Here is a 25,158-nt window from a genome sequence, read left to right as displayed (position 1 = left end):
ATGAAGCATATAGTGGCTTTGGCAATTTATGCCCATTCGTCTCCCAGGTGTAAACAGTGTGGCTCACCCTACAAGGGCATGTTCTTGTGCATGGTAATTTAAGTCCAGTCTTGAATGGGGCCCTTGACTTCAGGCCCTTGAGCCCCTGCTTCTGTAAGTGGACAGTGTGTAGGTACGCACTTCAGCCACAGGAGTTGAACTCGTTCGCCTTGAATGTACCTCGCTGCACGAGCCTGTGAACGAGTGTCGGATGTACACACCTGTGGACTGTGACCTTTAACGACCTTCATGTGAGCGGACAAACACGTCATATGGCGCTACTGCCTTCTTTCAGAGAGAGAGAGAGGCCACCTCTATCTGTAGCAAAAGCAGGTATCAAGACAGCTGTTTTGCAAGAAGACAACACAAAATTGGCAAAATCTTAACAACAACAACAACAATAATGATAGTAATAATACTTTTTATTTTTATTTTTATATATGAACAAAAGGAAAAGAAAGCTGAGGGTGAGGGAAACGCCAGAAAGAACACTGGACAATAATTCCAAAAAACTACACCACCACACATTTGAATACCCCCCTCCCTCTCTCTCTCTCCCTCCCTCCCTCTCTCTCCCTCCCTCTCTCTCTCCCTCTCTCTCGCCCACCTCTCAGACACACACACACATGGGCACACACACACACAGTGGAGTTCTTCATTGGTCAGCGCCAACCAAGCTCTGTTATTGGTGTGTGTCAAAGTGCTTCTTTTTTTATATCACTCTCACAAATATGAGGCACGAAGCATGGTTGCATACCAGGGTGATTGCACTATCAATTACACAGGCTGAGTGAAATCAATTGAACTCCCACTAATAAAGTGGTCGGTAAATTACCTTTAGCATACTGGTCAAATTCAGGTCAGTCCCTGAAGCTGTTAAATATCAAGATTGGGTCAATATTTGTGAGGAGTCTAAAACCTTGGCCCAAATCAGGCTCCTTATTGCTCATCCCAGTCTCAAGAAGTTAAAGATCACAAATGAATAAACACATCTTCCAGTTATGAGCGTGTACTGAATACAAGAACTGTTGACAGCCATAAGGCTGTGGTGTGCAGTCAGGATCTTCTAACCATTCAGAGAAAGGGTAACACGAAACTGGAAGGTATAAATAATATAAACATATTTCATAAATAAATTAAAATAAAAAACATCAACCTGTTAATATTGGCTATTTTATATATGCTTGCTTACTAGAGGAGACATTTCTATCTTAGAGTGGTACTAATCAAAACTAATTACTAGTGTGACTGCAGAGACTCACTGCTGTGTATGTGCCTGTGTGCCCCTTCTGGTTATATTTTGAAGGGCACTGTAAAGCTAGTATATTATAAAAATGACAGTAAATCTGACCGATGAAATTTATGGTTTTCACTCCAGGGACCGGGCTATAGCAGGGAGGCTCTTTTTAGCATTCTGTAAAAGGGGCTACAGCGTATTATTAGTAAAATGTCTATGTACATGGCTATGTTATGCCAAGCGGACACTGCACAACTTTTTAAATCTCAGAATATCTATAATGCTCTCTCTACTAAACACTGTTTATTTGTAATCTGTTGTTTAGACTTACGCACACTACATGAGCGATCACATATGAGGCTCATGTACGACAGTTTTTCAACTGTTGAAGATCGCCCTATCCACAAATGCTTTTTGAACTGTTTGAAACATTCAAGAAAAAAATAATCAATTGCTCTGATCTGATTCAAAATTTTAAAACATGGGTTTCACGTGGGTCCTGACCTCACCCAGGCAAACTCTATCAGGAATTTTTACATATATTGTGCGAACTGAAATTTAAAGCAATATACATTCTCTCACTCGTGGAGGGGCATAGAAAAAAATCACTAATCTTTTCTAAGCTCACACCATTCAATTGTTGAGCATTAATGTTGAAAAGTGAAACCTAGGGAACCATACTGCTGTCCTGGTGGGTAAATTGGAATCTCTCAATGTGGAGAGCAGTGTTCTGTGATGCAGGCAGTGAGGGAGGTGTGCACTATCAAATGGAGCAGAAAGCAGAGTAAACACTATAACGCACATGCTGGCAAAATTAACCCTGCCCCTCTCCTCTGCTCCGACTTCTCCTTCGCTTCTCACTCACGGTGATGGTAGTGACCGCATACCTAACTACTATTTAAAGAAATAACCGCAAACCCTGGCCAACACAGCAAAGAGTGAATGGATGCTAGTGTCAGGCTAGCACCATGGTATCATTAGCATAACGGTAACTGCCCCAAACCCCAACCTGATTAACAGCACACTGGCACGTCTGAAAGAAGTGTTCCTATAAAAGCGGCAGCCACATGCCCAAAGCTGTCACAAAAAGAGAAGAGGAGAAGAAAAAGAGAGAGAAAGATGGGAATACTGTCACTATTTCTGTACTACTCCATAAGCCTGAGGGCGGGTCAGCACCGTAGCTTTTTGTGATATGGAAGTGTGACAATTCCAGCCACCTGCCTTCAGACATTGAGAAAAAGAACTTCTGTCCTAATAGATAGGCGTTCTGAGGGGAGGGGGAAAAATGAGCAGAGTACCAAAATTACTTAGCTCAGTCACGGTGCGGGCAGAGCTGATGGGAGAGGAGTGCAGTGCCCCTCCAGCTCCTGCCCATTATGCGGTGAGAGGGGGATGAAGGATTACGCGCCATAAAAGTTTAATGAGCTCCAGGCCTGAATCCATAGCTGCCTAGCTGCCATAACACACAGCGCCTCCACCTGGAGCTCATTCCATCGTTTGAAGAACTAAACCAACCAAAAAACCTTCTGCTGATTAAAAGTGGATATGGATGTGAAAAGAAAACAACAAAAACAAACTAACAAACAACAGAGAGAAAGCCGTGTCCTCAGTGAAGCAGGACTGTAAAATCATGTCGGCTGTCCAGGGTTTGGAGAGTGCTTGCACAAATCAGCCTGGCCAAACTGGGTGCAGAAGAGCATCACTGCGAACAATGCATGTTTCGAGTCATGGCCTTTTAAAAGGATCAAGCAAGAGAACTACTTAATATTAACTGTCAGCAGAGAAATAATAAATACTGTCTGTAGGGAAACACGAAATACTGACCGTGATTAGAGAAGTACTTAATACTGACTGTCAGTAGAGAAGTACTTTATATTGACTGTTAGTTGCAGCTGACTGTCAAAAAATTGAATGCCAGTGAAAGTGGCTGCAAATGTGCTTAAGAGAACATGTGCTTCAGAGAAGAGCAGCTGACATTTCAATTCCCTCATAGCACAGAATAATAATTTAAAAAAAATCAATAAAAAAGCAAAAAAACAAACAAACAAAAAAAAAACCCAGGCAGCACAACTTTGTTTCATTTGAATGTATTTGTATGTTTCTATACACATAGCAAACAAAACATATCAGCGTTCCCATATTTTTAACTGGATTTCTGGATGAATTAGTTAAAAGCAGACTATTTCCACTATTTAGTCAGAGCAAATTATTGAAATATTACTAATAGTTATACTGTATACTTATAATGTTCTTTGATATATTTACCACTGGATCCAAGCTTTAGGGCTTTTCTACATCCACAAGGCCGTAATGGTGCCAATTTTGATCTTCAAAGGTGTAATCATGTGACTGACATTTTGTTCCCTTTGACATTACTGATAGTGTAATTTAACAGCATTACCCATGTGTGTTCTTCTGCAAACTGAAAAAAAAACAAAAAAAACCTGTACATTTACAGTTAATTGCTGTGCTCAGACATTATCAATAGGCTACACATGTATTGCTGTTTTGAGATGATCTTCACCTTGTCAGAGAAATCGTGTTTAACACAACGGAGCAGGACATCAGCTTGTTTAATCAAACAGACCTCAGGGAGTCCAGGATATTCATTCCGTCACAAATAGGAAAAAGAATAATATCAATTTACTCAATTTCAAAAGCGTATAGAGATGATTTGATAAACTAGATCCAAAAGATGAATACCTTTGAGAAGTTCACACAGTATGTGACATTAAAGATTGTGTGCGTTTGTACTTTAAGATGGATTAAGATTGCTAACAGAGTTGAAGAAAAACCCAGAGATTATAATACCTTTATTATGGAACTCTGTTTTGATAACAGTTAATGGGGCATAACATGATTGCCATCCTGGATGTTTTTGCGAATTTCACAATACTAATAACAGACTACCAAACTCAACACTTTTCTATTTGCCACGAAGGTCATTTTACACCAGAAGCTTTGGGCGAGACGGGCAGGTCGCAGCTACTCCGCGACGCTTGCTGTTTCCCGCAGAGACAAGAGGAATGGGGATGAGCATTACGGTAGCTTACTATCGTATTCTAGGTAGAAACTGCAGGTTTGCCGTCAACCGGCAAAAATAGAGGCCGAGTGTACTGTGTCGCTTGCCGCAGCCACTACCGCTGCGTTGCCGCGTTATTGATTAAAACGGGCGCGTATTGCTCACGGCGTGCCGTGGCGCGGTAATCCGCGTCTGGTATGAAATGTGCTTAAGGACTGTTTCTGAAGTATAAAAATGGAAAGGCAGGCACAAAAGAAGACTGAATTCATTTAACATTCCTATCATTTGCACTTTCAGAAGGCAGTCTATCTGCTCTGCCACCATAAAGAAAACATGTTGTAGTGCTTGTGTGTCTGAAACTAGCTAGCTTTGGGGCAGCTAATGTGTTTAATTGTTTAATTTACCGTGAGGCTCTCGTGGTTGATTTTACACCAAAGAAGCAAAACAACAAGGTTAAAAATCGAATCAGTAGGGCCAAAGAAGAAAGAGGTCAAAACGTGCCTCAATGCGACAATGAATGAACGAAGGAATGAATGAAGCAAGCGACCACGGAGAAAGGATCGCTCTGTACAGACCCCGCGAAACGTTAAAAATGACAGCAGCTACTGATACACAGCAATACCTTAGCTTGCGATGAGCATCTCTCAAGCCCAGGAAAAAACAACAGTGTAATTATTAATTCCATTGTCCATAGCATTAGTCATATGGAATAAGTAACGAGTAAAATTCCAGTATGAAACATTGCTCCACGTGAGTTAAGTTATAACGTCCCATTGCATGCTTTACACCGTAATCTGTAATGGCATCCTCTAACACAAGCGAAAATATCCATGCTCCGGTGATCAGAATATTGCCTCTTTACAGACGTTACAGAGTAATCAAGAACAGACATCCACAGCGAAATGAGAAATATGAAATTACAGACAACTAAGCAGTTGAGGACAAGCTATGACTATTAACATTACACAGTACTCGCGTCTAGTGCACATGCTAAAAAAAAAAAAAAATCACAATCCTTTGATAACATAGAATTACTTTTGGAGATGGATTTTTACCCACAGTTGAACCAAAAAACAAAAAAAAACCACCATGAAATTTTTTACCATATATATATATATATATATATATATATATATATATATATATATATATATATATATATATATATAAAATAAAATAGTAAAATAGCTTTTCATTTTCTTGGTGCTGGCTCTGAGGGAGACAAATATCATCAGTCTTCAGTCGTTCCTGTTAAATAATGAATTCCTCACAAATTAATTCTGCAGCTTTGAATGAATTCTGCACATTTCTTTCTCTGTACAGGCAGCTGAACCAAAGACAGAAGACCGGAGCCGGGACTGGAATGAAGCGTAGTGGAGATTTTTGGCTTCGGGGGCCGAGTTACTCTATGCCACAGACGGAGTGGCGGCGGACTCGCGTTGGCGCTGCCCATGGGCAAGCCATGCGGCCATGCCAAGCAGGGCACCAGTGGCCACCTCCAAGCTGTAGGAGAGGCAGGCCATGGCCAAGGACCAGCCGTAGGACACGTGCACGTGTGCCAGCAACTCCGCGCTCTCCAGCCGTCGCAGCTCATCCAGAGTCTGCTGCGAGTAGCTGACGTACACGCCCACTCCAGAGAGGGTGAAGAGGCCTGCGGAAACACACAGCACGTTTCCAACTGTGCTCAGCCAATGGTCTTTTTATTATTCAAACCAATTAATCACTTTCAGTGACTTGATAGAACGCTGTCATATAACCATTTCTCAGACCAACATTTTTAACTGGGCTAAAAATGAGACCTCCACCTCCACCCCTGGCTTGTTTTCTCTCCATCACTGCAATGTGAGCAGGCTTTGTTATAAAGCCAAGCTTCAAAGACAGATAGGTATAATAAAGCTCCACTGTGCTATTAAGGCTCTACTGGTTGCAGGTGCTGACTGCTCCTGCACCATCTAGAGCTCTGTGAATAGCCTTGACGTTTGACCTTCGTCAAAACCAATCAGTCTGAGCAACTTCAATCAGCAAAGGAATTAATAGTAATGTGAATTTTAAATCGCCCAACTGAGTCTAACATTTGGAAATATAATTCTAATTGTATTCACAATAAGTAAATTAACGAGACTGAAATTCATTTGAACATTACTTATATAAAATGACATTTCTTGGTCTGTTTTTGCTTTTAACTCCCACAGAAGAAATAAAAGAAGGTCCTAATAATAGCACAAAATCCTGCACTCCAGAAGGGCTAGAGCGCAGACACCTAGGTGGCAGGAAGTGACACGTACAGCGTTGTACATATCTGCATAATCAGCCCGGCGACAAAATCATCCAGATGCCATGACCTTTCAGTGGTATACACAGCAGGAGATGGTGCAGAAGGAGTAAAAGTCATTCAGCCTTTGCTAGTCGGTTAATGCCCAACTTGAGGCCAGTGTCCTTGTTCTCCACCAGTGCTCACCATGCAGCTGTTAAAATCCACTGAGTCAGCAACTGCATTTTCCACCGTTTTTTATGTATAAAGCTCAGCTAATTGCCTTGAAGAGGTCAGTTACGACAACCACCAGTTGATTGTGCTGATGAGGTGCATTGTAAATCACTAAAGCAAGTAGAAAGAGGAGGAGAGCGAGAGCCAAAGGAAGACCTTACTGAAAAACGGAGAGAGAGAGAACAAAGCAGATAGGTTGTTGAGGATGAGATGAGAGTCTCCCTAATAGGCCAATTGTGTGATTTCATTAAGATAGGATCAAAGGAATACAGCAGGCAGAAAAACACCAATCTACTGTAAACAAAAGCGGCAATATTTCGTGAGCTTATCGCCCCCTTCGTCCATATATCAAATAATAAAATAAGACTCCTTTCCCTCCTCCTTACAAAAACCTCAGTCTCTGCCTCAATCCCAAATTGGGAACATCTTTTAGAAATATAGGAACAACATGTAAACACACAGCAATTAGAAATACACTTATCAACAAATATCTAAATAGTCAAAGCATCCATTACATTGAGACTGGTATGTGCTTCGATCAAGCCCCTACATCTTATTGGGCAAACAGATGGCAAGAGAATTGTTTCATGCAATAATGTATAGTGGCCTTGAAGAAATAACTTCTGGGGAAGGAGCTCCAGATTACCTGCAGACTGACTGGTGGTGGAGTGTCTAAGGTCCCACTTTAAGATTATAAGATGCATGTAGTGAATTGCATGCATTAAAAACCAGTCACGGATTAGGAAACAGATGGTGATGGAGGTTCTGCTACCCTCCTCTAATTGTATGAAGACAATTAGTAATTTATTAACATCAGAAATGGTTTGGTTATCAAGGGAAATTGTATGATAGAGGAAGTCTGGTGTGCACATAAAGAGACTCTCCAGCTCATTTGTTTTAAATCCCCCCACATGGAAGGAGGAGGACCAGCAATTACTCCATGTAAAATGGTAGAGAGTTTTCAATTGATGTAGCTAACACTCTAAAAATCCCATATTATTCTGGTCTTCATAAAGACCTTTGGACTTCTTTAGCCACTGGTAATTGGAAGACATGAATGTATGGTTTTAGAAACCAGTGCCCCCAGAAGAACACCATGCTGGGGACTCTCATCTCCACGGTTGAAGTCCAGATAGAATGAAATGAAGAGTGGTGGCCTGCAGTGACCCCCCAGCACTTTAGCCTCTAGCAGTCTGGCTACCTCTCACTCCCGTAATGATCACAATCAAGCCGTCCTTCAACAGACAGTCTGTTCTTTTGCCAGTAGGGCCGCAGCATCAGCAGTATCTCTGCCTCGGACTTCGGGAAGGCTCTCAGAACTGCACCGCACACCACCACCCCTCCCTTAAGACAGGAGTACTTTCAATTAGTAAGTTAATGAAAACATTACGTATCACTGTCGAACAGATTTCCATCTAAATGGGAACTAAAAGCAGGCTGGTTAGCTGGAAGATGTGCAAAGCGAGCTGCCATTAGGAGACATGTGTCTGCACTTTCCCAGACACCTTCCATCCATCTGCCCATAATCTTGGATACAATAAGTAAATGTTACCTCCATCGACACTGCAGATTTGCAGTCAAATATAACAGGACGTGTACAGGTGTGTAATTTACACTCAACACACAATGCATTTGTAAACCCATGGCTTGTGTCCTACATCGCCTGACCTCTTTATCACAAGTGCATTCTGATATTCCCCATCTGTTGTCATTCACAGTTCATCGGCTGCCCTTTATCCCGATCACCACTGGTCAGTTTCTAACTACAGGACCAGTGCTTACTGCATATGAATTAGGTGGCAGACCTTTCTCAACACAGTACTTAAACTGAAACAGTGGTGACATGTTGGTAGGTGCTGAGCAGGTAAAGGTTCATTAGTGTTGGCTTTCAGGAATGGTAGTGTCATTTCTGGGATGACACTGGTCGACCATTGAAAAATATTCAGCCGACAGCCACCCCATGGTCAATAACTGACCATCGATGAAGGGATAGGACATGATGGCGCACAAATTCTACATGAAAAATTCACAGGAAAATGACATGTTTTAACCCTTTTCTTTGTCAGTGCCCAGCCATCAGCAGTTATTGAAGAGTTAAAAGATGGGTAATGCAAAGTGTGTGGGGGAACAGGTGGACCTTAGACTACAAATGTACACCCACAAGATCTCTCTCATAAAGTGGCTTGTGTGTGTATATTCATTATTGTTTACTTTACATACTTCAGTCTAATGCATCAGTACACCAGTATAAATATTTAAGATGCACACCCAGAAGGTTTAAACACTGGAACTGTATGAAAATATTTGCAAGCCTGTATGATATAATACTTTTATTTGGTGTGTAAAGAAAAAGGCTCCATCATTTAATTTAATCAGTTGGTTGGAGGGTTTTACAAGCATTCCACTTACTAGTTAAATAACTCCATTAGAAATACATTAGTACTGACATGACAGCTGACAATATACATGAAGCCCATGCACATAGACAATATCACAAGTCATACAAGTCATCAAATGACAGTTTCAACTGCAGAAGTAGGTGGGCTGGGCAGTCACTCCAATCAGCCTTTTAAACAAACTGACTAAATAATGGCACACCTCCTTATAACGAACACTACTGACAAGCAATTTCTTCCCATAATTATTTTTTTTTAATCATTCTTTATTAAAATAAACCAAACAAATAAATGTGCCAATAAATGTGGCTAAATCCCCCATAATGTACGAGTGCAGGGGCAAACCAATCATGTTTATTACGACAAATGTACCCTGGGGCACGAGCACCTTTTCCCAGCTGTTATATTTTATGGATGTCCTTGATCTGCAGATTAACAGCAAGTGCCTCCCTTCCAGTGCTGCTGGGCAGTGCATCTCTTGGCTGAAGCCCTGCCTCTGCTGTGCATCATGCCACCATGCTTATTTCCTATTGAACCTGCCAATCACAAGTTGTGCTTGCATGGGCATTAAGATGCAACGACAGGCAGCTATGCCCTTGCATACTATTGATTAATTCTAATAGAAGTGTGGTTTAGGATACTTATTAACTCTATAAGCATCATATACACTATAAAGGGCAAACTTATAAACTCTATAAGTAGCCAGTATAGGGTGCAACTGATCTCTGTAACAGGGTTTTCAACCAGTGACAAATCAGTTGCTGGAAGTTGAAACATGAGTAATCTTCAAATATAAACAAAAACACGCTTAGGTGTTTATGCTACAGAGCTGCAGCACATTGAGCATAGAATGCCTAAATGTTTGTGTATGATGCATGTATGATAACGCATGTATATGATGTAATAATTTGTGTATGCTGTATTTGGCTACAATACAAAATAAGTAATGCAGAGCCAACATTACATATTCACAAAAAAGAAAATGGTGCATTTCACACAATACCTTTGCATATGTAGCTATTTACTTTATTTCACTAAAGCAATGATTGAAGATCTTCGCTCAAATATTTAATTGTGTTCAGACTGCTTGAAAGGAATTATAATTTGAGTCAGAGCCATCACTCAAACAAACCACAGGAAACAAGAAGAGACAAAGAATTGACATCACTCATTAAATAAGCATCACATCACAAAGTTCAGCTCAGGGGTCATGTAAGGAACTTCACAGAAAAACCTTATGCCTTTCATAGGTTGACAAATATAAAAGAAAAGTATTGCTTGTTCTGAGATGCTTGATATATCCTGGCCAGATTCTGCATTCAGTGTCATCTGACAACATGCTTTGAATGGGAAGAGTTTCAGAGTAAACACCACATCTAGGATCAAACACAGCACTGCACATGCCAGCACTGGAACACCAAGCATTGCACAGTTGACACTGTCCATGCTCCAACACTCAAATGAGATTCCAGTTCTGCATGAGGGCCATATAGCTGAGACGTCACTTGCATGCGTTTTTGAACCTTAATCTCTCTCTCTCTCTCTCTCTCTCTCTGACTAGTTTAGTTTCAGTTCCACCTATCTGTTTCTATTTAAAATCAGTTGTATTTTATATTTTTCTTTTATTTGTAAAGCCAGCTGCATGCAAAATGTACTATATAAGCCTCCCACGCATTGCCTTGCCTTTCCAACCAAATAATTAGAAATTGGTAGCATGTAGACTGTATAATTGTATGGTACCACATCACAGTGAGTTAGCCATATTCTAGCCCTCATTAATGGTCGGAATTTCTGACCACAGGAACAATGTTGGGTCGATATTTGTAGGTGGTGAAGCAATCTGGGCTCAGCAGTGACGCTGATGTAATGTCTCCAGCAACAATTTTGTGCCTGACACATTCAACACCCACTACACCCACTACCATGGCAACACCCACTACCATGTCAGTGTCACTGCTGTGCTGAAAATGTTTTGCCCTATTCAAATAATATATGGGCAACAGTGGTCCTGTGGTCAGAGCGTTTGTAGATGTGGTTAAAACAAGCAAAAAAAAAACCCCCAAAAAAACCAACAAAAAACTATGACATCAAATGGACCTACATATGATTAAAATGTACCCATGAGGATTAAGAGGTGAGTCAGTGCGTTTGTGAGTAAGTGTTTCTAAGAGCAGCTGGTCAATATACTTTAGCCTTTCTCTAGAGAAGTTCATACCCTCAGCACCTTTAGACGATGGAACATTTTTGGAAGTATGTGATTTTATTCAGCATGCTCATTATTATTATCTGAAAAAAAAAAACCCTCATACCTAGCATTTCCTATTTTATAGATGTAGCACTAAGAGTCTAATTTCACGTTCTATATATATTAAAATTAAGCGATAATTTGTTGCATCTGCTTCCTGACCTTGAATTAAATCTTTCTAGCCCATCTTCTGCATTCTTAGCTATCTATGGTGCCATTGTGTTGCGCGAGTTCCAGTAAACAAGTGTTGATAAACCCAGGGATACTTACTGCAGATGAGGAAGTAGGTAGCCACGGCAGTGAGGATGCAGTAGCTGTGAGACAGAGAGCCCACAAGGCCAAAGATACCCCCAAACACCAGCAATACAAGGCTGATGGGTAGTATGATCACGATGACCCGGTGCAGGTCTGCAGAGGGAGACAAAACAACAGGGATGCTTTTTGTTACACTTAAAAAGAACAAAAATACAGACTAAAAGGCTACACTGTTAGACGCGGATTCCGTTTTGCAAAACTAGAACGAAAGAGGCCGTGGGCTCACAGCGCCGGCTACTGGGCCTATTCATCCCAGCAGCTACAAGGAGCCGGTGTGTGTGGCGACGCTGCGAGCATCTCTCATGTGGGCTAAACCGGCATGCTCCGTTCACAGGATTAATTTCACCCCGTCTCTCATTAACGCTAATGGAGGGAGGGGTGTTGGCTACTCACTTAAAAAGTGCTGCACCTGCTCAGAGTGCTCTGAGAGATCCATATAGAAGGAGAGATCATGGTAGTTGCCATTCTTTTCTGTGACAAGAAAATCAGAGAAAGCGGCAGACAATTCATTAGTTTCAGCGTGATAAGCCACTTCTCTTCAAGTGTCTATACGGACTGAAGTCTGTATAATGCGCAAAATGACAAACAGCGCAAAAAAGCAAGTCATGCTTGTGACAAAAAATAACCTTTTACTGGTGCAAAGCATAAAAAAAATCCATACACTAAAGGCCGAAGCTACAATTAATGTTCAACAATTTTACCTAATTGCATTTTCAGTGTAGGGTAACCCTTAACACAGAAACAAGAGCACTGTAATTAGTTATCACTGCCTGCATGTACACAGGTCAGAATATTATACCACTGAAGCGCATCATCACTGAGATTCGGTGCTTAAACAGAAGAAATTACAGCCTTGTTCATCCGACATGTGCGCTTCGGGTTAACACTAATTTTGAAGTAAGGCACATATTACTGCAATCACCCGGCTGCAGGCTATGTGAAATGGGTAAATAAAAGCAAGTCAATGGTTGGGGTTCTCGTAGTTCACATTTCAGAAGAGAAAAACTGTTTTTCGCAGTACGCATCTGAAATTCAGGGGGAAACAGGAATATTACACGAGGGAACAGTGTGTCCGCTGCAAACCAGGTACACGGGAATTATACTACGGCTAGTCAACCTGCATTAGAAATACAGACTACAGCACTGCAAAACCCGCATCAGTTTCATATAGGATAGGTGAAGTGCAAAAGTTCTTAACAGACCACATAACACTTTACCTTCATAAATCCTCCACAATCCTGAGTGAGAACTCGTGAATTCCCAAGTTGAGTTGAACACTTCGTCCACATCTATGATGTACCAATATTCGCTCCCAATTGCTACAGCAAGGCAGGTGAAACTGAGCAATCCAAAGATCCCAGCGGCAATCACCAGTGTTCCGAAGTTCATTTTGGTTCAGAAGGTTCACCACGCTTTTCAGTTCTTTATTGCTCGGTGCGACTGAGCGCTGTGGCTGTAATACTCCTGCCCACATTGGTCCTTTAGCCCTTCGTGTCCGGGCGGGAGTGTTCTGAAGTGCTTCATACCGCAGAGCGCCACCGTCGCAGCTTTCTTCAGCGCAACGCTGAAAGCGGGCGGATTCGCATTCACGCGCAACTACACATACAATACAAACCCGGTGAAAAAGAAATTCCCCTCTTAACTCGGCTTCCAATACACATTTAAATATTTTTATATCCTCCCCTGAAGAAAACGTGTCACCACGTTAAAAGACGTATCAATAAGTTAACATGTGGCAAAACGTATTGCTGGATACAGTAAATTCTAGCCTTCGGCCCATAAGTACTGTTTGATGGCTCATTTCAAACCAATTCGCTGGAGTGGTAGAGCGTGTTAAATGTGCGAGTATTACACAAACACCGCATAAAAAAACACGAGACGCTATTTAACGAGATAAAATAAAGCGCTAGACGTGCTGAATGGGAAAAAAAAGCATTTAAAAAGACACACAAAAGTTGGCCTGTGAGGATAATAACCATGTTCATTTTGCCGGAAGCCTAAAAGTAATTTTGTTTTCCATTGTGGAAATAATTTGCTTCATTATACATTACAAGGCCGAACAGGGATTGCAACCCCACAAAACAGCTCACTCAACAAAATCATGCTTAAAGGTTTATTGCAGAAATAAGTGACAAAAACCCATTAACATCAGACATAACAAGAAGAAACACATTTGTGCACTGAGCTAAACACTAATCCCAAGATCTGGAAAAGTCGAACACGGTGCACATCTGCTTAAGTGCTAGCACGAGATCACAGTGAATCCCTCTAAAAGCATCTCCAGTAAAATACCTCACCTCAGAAACAGCAGCACCTACTGCTACAGCAACCATAAAAGGGGGAAAAAACACCACCACGTGGAAATGCAAAAATACCAAGTCTGGAGCAAAAACAAAAATGTGATGAGTCACAATGCCTTACGTGTAGTGTTGTGCACTGCAATCCAGGTAAACAGACTAGTACTTCGAGACCACTGTGCTTTTAATAGCTTTCTTATTAGAACCGACACATGGATCTCAACCCCATTAGCCACAGTGCTCTACGGTGACGTGCGAACTCGCCGATCTCGAAGAAAACTCCTACGACAAAAGGGTGGAGTTTGTGTTCAGCGAGTGCACGCTAGCGAATAGGCGCTGTCGAGAAACACATGAGAATTCATCAAAACTGGGCTCATGCAAGATCATTTCGTTTCCCAGATAATTAGAAATCTCAGCCTACACTACTGGAGTAACTGAGGCACAGCTTTGGACTGTAAGACATGGGTGAGACACATGGACTAGCAAAGAGAAACACACAAAGTCAAATTTATCCCTCCATGGATATTTTGATAATATCACCTCTTCGGGACCTGGAAGCTTCTTCAAATCTTTCAATGGTCTGGTTGCAAACCTTTTTCTGAAAAAGGAGGAAAAGAAAAAGGCATCTAAGGTTGATAAAGTCAAAAGGAAAAAAGCCCAAAACAAAAACATCGATAATACATCAGTAATGAAGCAAAGAGGCAGAGAAGAAACACACAGAAATGCACCAAGAAAAATGTCAGTATACACCCGGAAGAACAACCTTCAAAAACAACTCCTGGGAATTAAAATTCTTGACTAGCTGACCACAACCAGGTGGTGTCTTAGGTAAAAAATAACCAAGCACATATTTTTAAGAACCCAAAACATAAATCGAATGAAATCCAATTTCAGCTCACAATGCGAAGGAGAGAGAGAGTGTGTGTATGTAAGTGATGGAGCAGACATGCGCAAGAGCAGTTGTAAAAGGTACTTTAAAATCCAGTTTAAACTGAATGAAGCTGCTGGAGCACCATTAGACACTGATAATGTAGGAGCCATTACTTTCCTCATCATGTTCTCGGCATCACCGTGCCCTGCAACTCATGATTCCAGCAGATTCCAGCAGCCTTGAACTACCAACTACATCTTTAGCTCAGTAATGTCTTATTCTTTAAAATGCATCAAGTAAAATCATCTAGTGACTCATGATGGCTTAAATCTAAAAGAGGCAAAAGTGCAGTCAGATGAAGCCATCTGGAGTTTAGTTCAAGACAACAAATGCCCTTCAGAACCTGATGGCAGCATTAAATGGGCCACTGGACATTCAATTGTCTTGAAGAAAGTAACTGACTTGTAAGCCCATTTAAAATGTGGTGTCTGGTGTTTAGAAGTTTACATGGAATATGTAAGTGGCACAGTTGTGGCCCAGTGTTCCAGAGCCAGATTAAGTCTAAACAATAAAACAAACAACAAATGAATTAACAAATGAATAAATAAATAAAAACACAACACACCACATCTTCCAATGGTGAATTACCACTGATACCGAAATTTAGTCAAAGACAAGGCTTAATACAGGTTTAGGAAAGTACAAAATAGATGTGAGCATTCACAATATAAAGGTTCCAGGCATTATAATTAAATGCAAAGGCACAACAAAATAAACAAAATCTACACATTGCGGGTCTCACTGTGGTCAAAGGTTCTCAAATCTGTGCATTTTAGTGGCTTCCCCTTCAGATCATGATGTCTCTTCTCAAAACATATTGTTCAGTTAACAGAACCTGACCTGAGCGTAATGCTAAATTAAAAAGTTTTCTGATATAGCCCTACTTCCTTTCAGTTCCCCAAGGTCTCCTTTTCTAATCACAACATCCAAAATCATGAACAACTATAAATCTGCCCAGCATCTTAATAATAACTCAATGAAAAGGAATTTAACTGCTTAAGTACCAGCAGGGTGCAAGACCCTGCTTACAACATACCTTATAGTTTCTACGTGAAACAATACAATACACATAAATAGTATTGCATCTGTTCTATGGTTAGACAACCTGTTACACTACTGAATTTTACTGGCATGGTAGTAGCAAGTATTTTGGGAGATATTAAGAGGGACAGCTAGGCCTATTGCTACCAGGGTATACCTTCATATCTTCAGTTGTTTATAATGCACTGAGGAATTCAAAAACCTCAAAGAAAAAAAATTGATTGCTTTACATCTCTTGCATTAGAGAGGAATAAACATTTTGTGGCTGGGTTGGGTAATAATATTTAAGATAATTCTGCTCTGCTGCAGACTCTCTCCAAGAGGTGTTAAGTCAGCATCTCCCCTTCGCAAATACAGATTTATTGGTGCATATTCATGTCAAATTTATACCTCTGGAAAAAAAAGGCATTTACACCAGAAGAACTACTCTAAAACAAGTTTGGTCAAACACACACACTTCTCCCCATTTGATGAAAGGGACTCACGTTCCCCTGTAATTTTAAGTGTGATCCTAACTTATATCATTAACTTGTATATCATCAGGAACCTTCATATCCTACAGCCTGCTCTAACTTAAATGTGATTTTACACCATCAGATCACTTTCTTTCAATCCATTTACTTTATAGCTGAACCAGAGAGGCTGCAACATTTTTAACAGTCAATTCTGACAATAAGTTGTAATTCACCACTTCTGAAGTCATCTGACTGACCTGTACACCCTCCACAGTACACGAACATCTGCGTTATATATAAAATGCCATAATACTGCAATATAGTATCTCTTGGTAGGCCCATGAGCTTTCACATGTGCACTATATTTATCAGAGTAAGGCACTGCTAGTTGTGCTAGATAGTGGGTTGAAGCTGATGCTTTGAACTTTCCTTAAGGGTAACATTCGCCACAAACAAATCCCAAAACAACAACAAAAAAAAACTGAATTTGGATTCAACAGTTTTATACATTGTGCTAATGTTTTAGGTTACTCACAAGGTGAAATTTCTGCCTCTCCTTCTGTAGTCGGAGAATCTCTTCAACTGTGAGATCTTCCACGGCTTTCTTGAGCAGAATGAAATGACAAGTTGAAGAGTGAGCCTTGTGCTCCTTCCTGTAGGAATAACATGTAACATTGAAAATACCCTATTTTTATTGCCTGTCACTAAGCCACGAGGTCTAACGTTGCTGATATTTACAGTTATTCATCAAGCAACTTACACGGGATCATCTTGAGGCTCCCAGCCCTCCAGTTCTTTGTAGCAGAAAAAGCACTGGGCCACATCTGGACTGTTCTCAGTGGGAACATGGATAAAACCAGCTTTGGCCATCTGGAAGTTTATGTGTATGATGGAAACCGTTTTGTCAACAATCATAGCTAGATAGCTACTTGCATCAGGATCTAGCTGGCTAGATAGCTTAGTTAACTAAGCTAACTAGTTAGCTCTCCACTACCGAAAATAGCAGCACGTAAGACAGACGTCTACAATTGAAGCATAAGATAGCCGTATTTCTAAATAGCTAGACAGCTACTGCACTAAAACAAAGCGTAACCGATGCAAAAACTCCAAATTTGTGGCCAAGAATAAAATATTAGCTATCTGTAGTTAGCCATACTAGCTAGGTTAAAGTACTCTACGTAGATAGCTGGCTATTGGTAAGCCACTCACATTTTCGGACGTGCAGGCACAATCTTCATGAAACGGCCAACCCGAATAAGTGGCCAGTCTGTTCTTGTAAAAGAACATTTTTAAATTATCTTCATTCACGAACTCCATATTGCAAAGAAAAAACGTTGTTCAAAGAAGCTAGTTTATATACTCCGTATCCGCAATGAACAAAGCAAAAATGTAAGTAGCCTTAGTGGCAGATAAGTTTAACAATGCAGGAAAGCTACCTAGTGTTAGATAGCTAACCGTTTGAATTTGGTCTACGGGACCGACGTTTTCGTTCATTGGCAGATGACTTACACGTCATCACGTAAAACCGCGTTTGAGTTTTGGCGGATAAAATTGCATGGAACACTACAAGCTGTCAAACCGAGATGTTAGGACATTAAGACAATAATATGAAAATATAGTCACAATATTTTTTTCCTAGTGTTTTATTAAGGTTTTCGGAACAATTACATTCATATAAATGATAAAAGCGTTCGGAATTAAAAGGAAATATGAAAATTTAAATCACTCTAACTATATATATATATATATATATATATATATATATATATATATATATATATATATATATATATATATATATATATATATATTTAACATAGTAGTTACTGATTCAACCAAATGAAAAGAAAGGTACTAAAATCTAAAATATTAGAAACCAAAAACGCTAGTGAATAGAACAATCAAGTGAGAAAATCAACAAGCAAAAATGCTAAATATGCTAAAACAACACCTAAGAACAAGTATAATATCATGAATTATTATACTTTTTCTCCCAGTTTCATGTAGTTTTAGCACATTGAGCCACCGTAGTACTGCTCAGCATGGCCATGAAAACAGTCCCACAGAGGACAACCACACAGAGGACACCCACACAGAGGACAACCACACAGAGGACACCCACACAGAGGACAACCACACAGAGGACACCCACACAGAGGACAACCACACAGAGGACAACCACACAGAGGACAGCAACACAGATGGTTGTTCAGTTGCTCTGGAAGTACTTGGAGAGAAGAGGACTGGTATTGGAATAACAAAGGGGACTTGTCCTTCATATTTACTGAGCAGACTTAATAGTGTAAGAAAGAGGTTCAGTATGTGTTGGTTAGATCACTCTCAACCAAATGACAAAGGCCAATAGAAGAAAATTAACCTCCAGCCCTTTGCTTTTATTTTTCCTGTCATATGGTAAGTTTGGTAACAATAGCACTTAGATTTACATTTTATCAGGTGATCAAATAATGCAATAATAAAACAAAAAGCCAAGAATCAGATATGATAATACATTTCATAAATCATTAACTTTGTATTGCTGTAAACAAAGATTTTAACACAATAACCTAATAAACAAGTCCCAACTTGCAAATATATAGTGAAGTATACAATAGTTATAAATCACTTTTTTTTTTTTTTTTATTGCTGAGCCATAATACCCAAAACCAAAGCCAGGGAAGAGGGGCTGAGTCCCCACCTGGAGGAGCAGCATGAAAGTGTCACCAGCACTGTAAAAGCACTCCTGCCCCGTGAACCACGTACACCCATACCCTAGAGGACCTGCATGTAGCAGAGATCTCAGTTTTACTGTTTTTTGCCAGAGGGAAAATCCGCTCAAAGAGTAGTCGAGTCTCCAGGACTGGTGATCACATCCAAACACATATTCACAACCCCAACCTTTTCTACAAACCCTGTCATACAAAACTGTGATTGAAAAGTCATCTCTCCCATTCATCTCCACTTCCCAGTTATGACAGGTGGACAAACCCTCTTGGTACAGCACCTGGGAAGTTATGCTGAATTGTCTTTGATTGTTGGCGTATGGCTGTGCTGAATCACTGTACATCGCCTTTTTGTTCCCCTCTGTCAGACAGAGATGTCTGTGTGCTGTGTTTGTGTTCAATGTGAGATGGCCTGCATCTAGAGGCGAGAAGAAGAGAATGGAAATGACAGTGGAAGTAAAATATGATCATTATGTGGGTTATTGTCACGGAACGCTCGCCTCCCGCGAGTCACGTGGTTTGACCAGCCACGTGTAGTGGGAAGATCTGTTTGTGGCCACACCTGCACACACCTGCACCTTGTTTATTTATATGTATATAAACCCATGTCGAAGTGTGCAGACTGTTGGTCATTGTTGATGTGACCTGTTGATGTTAAATGGTGATGTTAAATGGTGATGTTAAATGTTTTCGTTCTCGTTATTGTTACCTCTATTTGTGTTTATCGTGTTTGTTTAATGTTAACCCGTTTTATGTTCATGTCTCTTGTTTGTAACACGTTTGAGTGCTGTTGTTGTCATATGTTAATAAATGTTCGTCCACATCGTTGGAGCCTGTGCGTCCTGCCCCTTGCCCTTCGGCACTCGGGCCACCCCGTGTAACAGTTATATAAAGAGTTTAAATTAATATTTATGCTACAAGTACACAGTTTTCTAATCAAAAGATTTATGCCCACACTTGCTTATTTTAAAATGTTTAAAATCTTAACAGATGTGCATACTTTAGATGTGATCTTGTATAAATGGCTCTGATTATATAAGGGTGTGTTTTTGAGTTTGTGTGTGTGTGGGAGGGGGTTGTGATTGTATGTGTGTGTGTGTGTGTGTGCTTGTAGTATTACATTTCTTAATGTGTTCTGAAAACATTACAGAGCTCACATTGCAAGAAGTCTTATCTGGTAAGAGGTTCAGTAATATAAACAGCTTTTACTGAAAAAAAGACACACAAACATTAAAATCAAAATTGCACTTTAGTTTCACTTCTCTATAACTAAATTAATTACAGTGTCCTCAATTATCTTTCACTGTTTCTTAATACTGAATATGATATATAGCTCCTACTAACCGCCTCTGGATAATTTCAAAATATTTTGCTTTGAGAGCTCTTCCAGTTTCTCTCTCAGTTTAGATATAGATTTCACCAAGTTTTTAAATGTGTAGAGTCGTTTGACATTAGTGCTCGGTAATTCAGTAGTCTCAGGTGGGGCAGAGGCAGATGGGAATCTCTAAACAGTAAGACAGTAAGAAACAGACTCACAAGTGCTAAGCATGTTAAGCATGTCGAGATGGTATCTGTTAAACCATTTCTTAAAACTATGAGGTCTAATTCAGATCTAACCTCAGTTTATTGGCCCTTACAAAGAGACATTTGAAACTGTTACATCAGAATGATTTGCGCTGTTACTTTGTTTACTTGGCATTTGGGAAGCTGTTGAAGGGCCACATCTTGAGCAACCCAGCTAACAAATGCCAAATGTCATATCCACCATGATTTTGGAAATAAAAGCCTTTCCTAGAGGAGTAGGGGTGTACTCCCTGTTCTCCCTGTGGAGTATAGGTACAATGCTTAAATATGATAAACCAGTGTGTGTTGCACTATGGACAGAACTTAACTTTACCTCGTGGCACTTTCTCAGAGGCAAAGCTGAGGCTGTACCTGGAGGAATTGGATGTGATCCTCTGTTTGTGAGAGCTGCATCAGCTCAGTGTCTCTCTTCTTCAGCTCCGTGATCTCCTGCTCCACTTGCCTAAGATCCCCTTCAGCTCGTCCCACTGCAGCCTTCTCCTGAGCTCTGATCAGCTCCGTCACCTCAGCATGCCTTCTCTCAGTGGAGCGGATCAGCACGGTAAAGATCCTCTCGCTGTCCTCCACCGCTGCCTGTGCGGAGAGCTGTTAGGAATAATGACACAGATATGGTCCGTTAGAAAGCGCTGATGAGCTCTTACTCTAGACAGCCCATTTCTGTTATCCTGAAGTGGACTCCTTTTAGCGGAGTCCTTACCGGCTGATGGAGTAGATCTATGATTATAGCTGAAATACTTCCTCCAGACAGGTCTGATTCGTATTATTTGCTCCAAACTCATCTTGTAAGTATTCATCTGACTTCTCAGTTCCTGAAACTCCTTCTCTCTCTCTTGGATTCTCTGCTTGAATGTTTTTTCCATTTCTTCCAGGTGTTTCTGTAAATGACAGTAAAATGTTTTCGTATTATATTTTGTATCATCCGTTTCAACATATACAGGGCAGCCAGATATAACAGTCATGCTTATATATAGCACATGATGTGTTTTTTAATGATAAATGGTTTATTTTATTCAACAATGCAATATAAAAGCCATACAAAAACATAATTCTTTAACTCTAGACTACCAAGCATGTAGAGCAGTTGTGTAGTTTAAGATATTGTAGTCCACACAACATAAGCTGGGTGGCTAATATGACAGGGCAGTGGTAGTTGCATGGCTAAGGTGCTTGACTTGTAATCAGAAGGTTTCCAGTTCAAGCCCTACTAGTGTTGATCCCCTGATGAAGACCCTTATCCCTCCAATCGTATTCATTCATAATTCTAAGTTGGATAAAAGCATCAGCTAAATACCTTAAATGTAAATTTTTAACACAATCAATAGTCTGATTAGCATTGTTGTAGTCTAAATGTTTTAAAAGTTTTTTATATTGGTCATTTTCTTTTCTCATGTGTCTTTCCTCTTTATGACCCCCCTCCCTTCAAAAAACATTTATTTTCATTTCAAGTATTCTGTGCTCAGTTTCAGAGAAGAGGGGGTTCCCTTTAGAGTCTGCCTGCTCCCACTGTTCTAGCTCCTACAACAATTCTAGCCCCAATATTTTATACAGCTGTTTTATAAAACCCCATGCAAATAAATTGGACTGTATTCAAAATGTCTGTTTTTGACTCTTTACTGCATTTTGTAGCAAAATGGGAAATCCATGTAGACTGCTCCTTCAGGTTTAGCAAATGCACCATTTCACTTGTTCTTGCTTTTATCCATTGCCTCAGTCTAGACAGCTTTTAAAGGTCCACAGTTCATTAGTGAACCAACTAAGTCTGACTAAGGCGTCTGCCAGAAAAGGTAATGTTAGCTTATGAGTTAGCTCATTTTTGACTGGCTTGGACATCAGCTACATTTTTTGAATGGCTTAGAATGTGGCCCATATAAAATGCTATGAGACTTGTGATCTCAATGATTGCTGTTTATGAGCACAAACTATCAAAACTAGAATGCAGCTTTAATATTTGATGGACATGGACAGTTAAGAGGTTGCACATGAGATTAGAAAAATTGTTTATAATTCATCATTTATTACATTATTATTGATGGAACTGAGTATAGTGAAAGAAAAACATATTATATGCAATTCATGCAAATGTCCAGCAAATCACCAACATGCAACAATAATCAGCAGTTAAGAAAGGTTCTTTCCACATTTTACCAGCTGAAAACATTTATGTGGAAATGACCCATGAAACCAGGGATATACTGTGAGACAGGAAGTAGCCAAGGGTAGGCTGGGAGACAGGAAGTACCACACAGTGAAGCCCACTTGTCTGTTTCTCGCCCCTGTCTGTATCTGCAGAAATGATGTCATGCCCTTAGTGTTTATCCAGCATGCCTTGCATGCAAACGCATTGGTGGTTGTTGCAGCAGATAGCCTCCAGTAGCTTCCCATGCTCCAAGAAGATCTTCTCTTGCAGTCACGTGGATTTAACCAGCTTGTGCTTCTTTAAGGTAGGAGACTGATAGTGAGGCTAAAGGTGAAGTTCACAGTAAGAGGCCAAACACAGCAGGCACGACCTGACGGCCTCGAGCTTCTCTCCGCTACACACGTCACACATCATCTCCCCAGATCCGTCGCGAGCCATTGGTGTGACTAGGATTCCTGCATTCTTTAGTTTTTCCATCATTTCAACTCTGGTGGTGCTCTTGTACAGAGCAAGCCAATATGAGAAGGTTCTCCTGCACTGCCGGCACTTATAGAGGTTCTTCTTGTGGTCGTGATCATGGTCCCAGTAGGAACTGATGCATCCCATACAGGAGCTGTGGCCACAGGGAATAGTCACAGGATCCTTCAGCAGTTCCAGACAGGTCGGACAGCTGAAGGAACACCGGTTACTGCTTGCCATTATACGCACTCTCTCACACACGCTCTCTCACATGAACATCAGTGGCAAAAAACAACTTTTACTTTGATTTGTACTGAAAAACACAGAGGCGTGGCTTATTGGTAGCACGTCTTCCTGGTTCTGACTAGAAATCAGAACAACATTATAAGAATGATTCACATCTCTGCTTCTACTCCTGCACTCCTCATGCACAGTTGAAACCCCAGTCACTGGTACAATGTTAAATGAGATCTTATAGTATTCATTTGGTACAGGTAGGCTTATCATGCAAGCATAATCTTTTGTTCCTTTTGAACCCTTTGTACCTAGACAATAGTAGCACCATCACCAATCGACAGCACCAAAACACACTCTCTCTACACAGCTGGATAACAATGGTTGCATTTCCTCTGATCAGGGTATGACCTAAATAATGCAGGGTTTGTTCTGTGTGTCATTATTTGCTGCTAGCTGACAGACACTATGTCAGAGACTGCTAAATGTATCGAATCTTTTACTGAGGTGTAATATAAAGCAGAAATTGCCTGTGTTTGTGTGTGTGTGTGTGTGTGTGTGTGTGTGTGTGTGTGTGTGTGTGTGAGAGAGAGAGAGAGAGAGAGAGAGAGAGAGAGAGAGAGAGAGAGAGAAAGAGAGAGCACTGATATGTGGATTTACAGGGTCAGTAAGGTTAGGTATGCAGAGAGGAAAAACAGGCACGGTTGGTCAGATACCTGGCTTTCCCTTCACGCCCAGCAGAGGGCTGCAGCTTCAGGCATGCACAGGCAGCAGCAACATCAGGTGCATCTAAATAACTACTGCAGATAAAATGCCAGAAATCAGTGAGATTTGTGCTCACACAAGGAGTAATAATACTGACTACTGTATGAAAAGTGCAACTAAAATGTATTTAAAAGGGTTAAAGAAACACAAATTAATTCTGAGGCTCTCAGAATTCTTAATTAGCTCTTCACTAAATTCTAATTGGTTCAGTGGACCACTGACTACCCATTTAAAGCAAAAGAAGAAATTGTTATCACCTTTGAGTTCCATGATGATTTCCCCAGGTATTTTGCATCATTTTCCAAAACAGAATTTTCATGAGTTTTATGTCTAGTTGAGTCAGTTTCAGGTGTAAATTGATATGAGATAACAACATTTAACCTTATGTGTTCACATTTTAATTAAATACGCGGTGTCACAACAATCGGTGCAATGGTGCTCAAGCCAAATATTCATATCTATTTCAGTTTCATACAAGATTTTCTAAAGTTCCAACCAAATCCCACACTTTTAGATAATTCTTGATTAATACATTTCATACAGAAAAATATTGTGTTTGCTACTGATGAATGATGAGATAAAAACAGTTCTTGGTGTTGGACTCTCAAATTTGGATCCTAGTGTATATGTAAATGTTCAGACATGTGGATCCTAATGTGTATATAAATGTAAACACAATAAATGAGCAGCATTTCTAAGCTCCCTGAGGTGCCACAAAGGTGCCAACATCAGACTGAAAGTGGTAGAACAAATAAATAAAATCTACCTGTGTGTGCAGAGGACAGAGGTTCTCAAA

General features: G+C 40.4%; 2 protein-coding genes and 1 pseudogene across 8 annotated transcripts; all 3 read right to left on the bottom strand.

Moving 5' to 3' along the window:
* Window positions 1-5,498: 5,498 nt before the first annotated feature.
* Window positions 5,499-13,688, bottom strand: LOC113571415 (transmembrane protein 235). Of its 3 annotated transcripts, none has more exons than XM_035530986.2 (4): window positions 12,957-13,688; window positions 12,133-12,210; window positions 11,695-11,832; window positions 5,499-5,949 (listed from the first exon to the last, which is right to left on the bottom strand). In XM_035530986.2, the coding sequence occupies exons 1-4, from the start codon at window positions 13,126-13,128 to the stop codon at window positions 5,705-5,707; spliced, it is 633 nt and encodes a 210-aa protein (XP_035386879.1). In that variant the 5' UTR covers window positions 13,129-13,688; the 3' UTR covers window positions 5,499-5,704. The 3 variants fall into 3 exon arrangements, with proteins under 3 accessions (XP_035386879.1, XP_035386880.1, XP_081563858.1); XM_081707732.1 differs by lacking the exon at window positions 5,499-5,949 and adding an exon at window positions 10,358-10,519; XM_035530987.2 differs by lacking the exon at window positions 12,133-12,210.
* A 150-nt stretch (window positions 13,689-13,838) lies between these two features.
* On the bottom strand, window positions 13,839-17,921 carry LOC113571426 (baculoviral IAP repeat-containing protein 5-like). Of its 5 annotated transcripts, none has more exons than XM_027000354.3 (5): window positions 17,673-17,921; window positions 17,224-17,333; window positions 16,999-17,116; window positions 14,577-14,634; window positions 13,839-14,372 (listed from the first exon to the last, which is right to left on the bottom strand). In XM_027000354.3, the coding sequence occupies exons 1-5, from the start codon at window positions 17,778-17,780 to the stop codon at window positions 14,359-14,361; spliced, it is 408 nt and encodes a 135-aa protein (XP_026856155.1). In that variant the 5' UTR covers window positions 17,781-17,921; the 3' UTR covers window positions 13,839-14,358. The 5 variants fall into 5 exon arrangements, with proteins under 5 accessions (XP_026856155.1, XP_026856152.1, XP_026856156.2 ...); XM_027000351.3 differs by having other exon boundaries at window positions 13,839-14,318; XM_027000355.3 differs by having other exon boundaries at window positions 16,999-17,067.
* A 2,601-nt stretch (window positions 17,922-20,522) lies between these two features.
* On the bottom strand, window positions 20,523-23,603 carry LOC145653816 (E3 ubiquitin-protein ligase TRIM47-like; annotated as a pseudogene).
* Between the last annotated feature and the right edge of the window lie 1,555 nt (window positions 23,604-25,158).

This window comes from Electrophorus electricus, chromosome 3 (genome assembly GCF_041902795.1).
Source record: "Electrophorus electricus isolate QZ-2024a chromosome 3, ASM4190279v1, whole genome shotgun sequence".
Classification (NCBI taxonomy): Eukaryota; Metazoa; Chordata; class Actinopteri; order Gymnotiformes; family Gymnotidae; genus Electrophorus; species Electrophorus electricus.
This window is presented reverse-complemented; position numbering and strand designations above follow the sequence as displayed.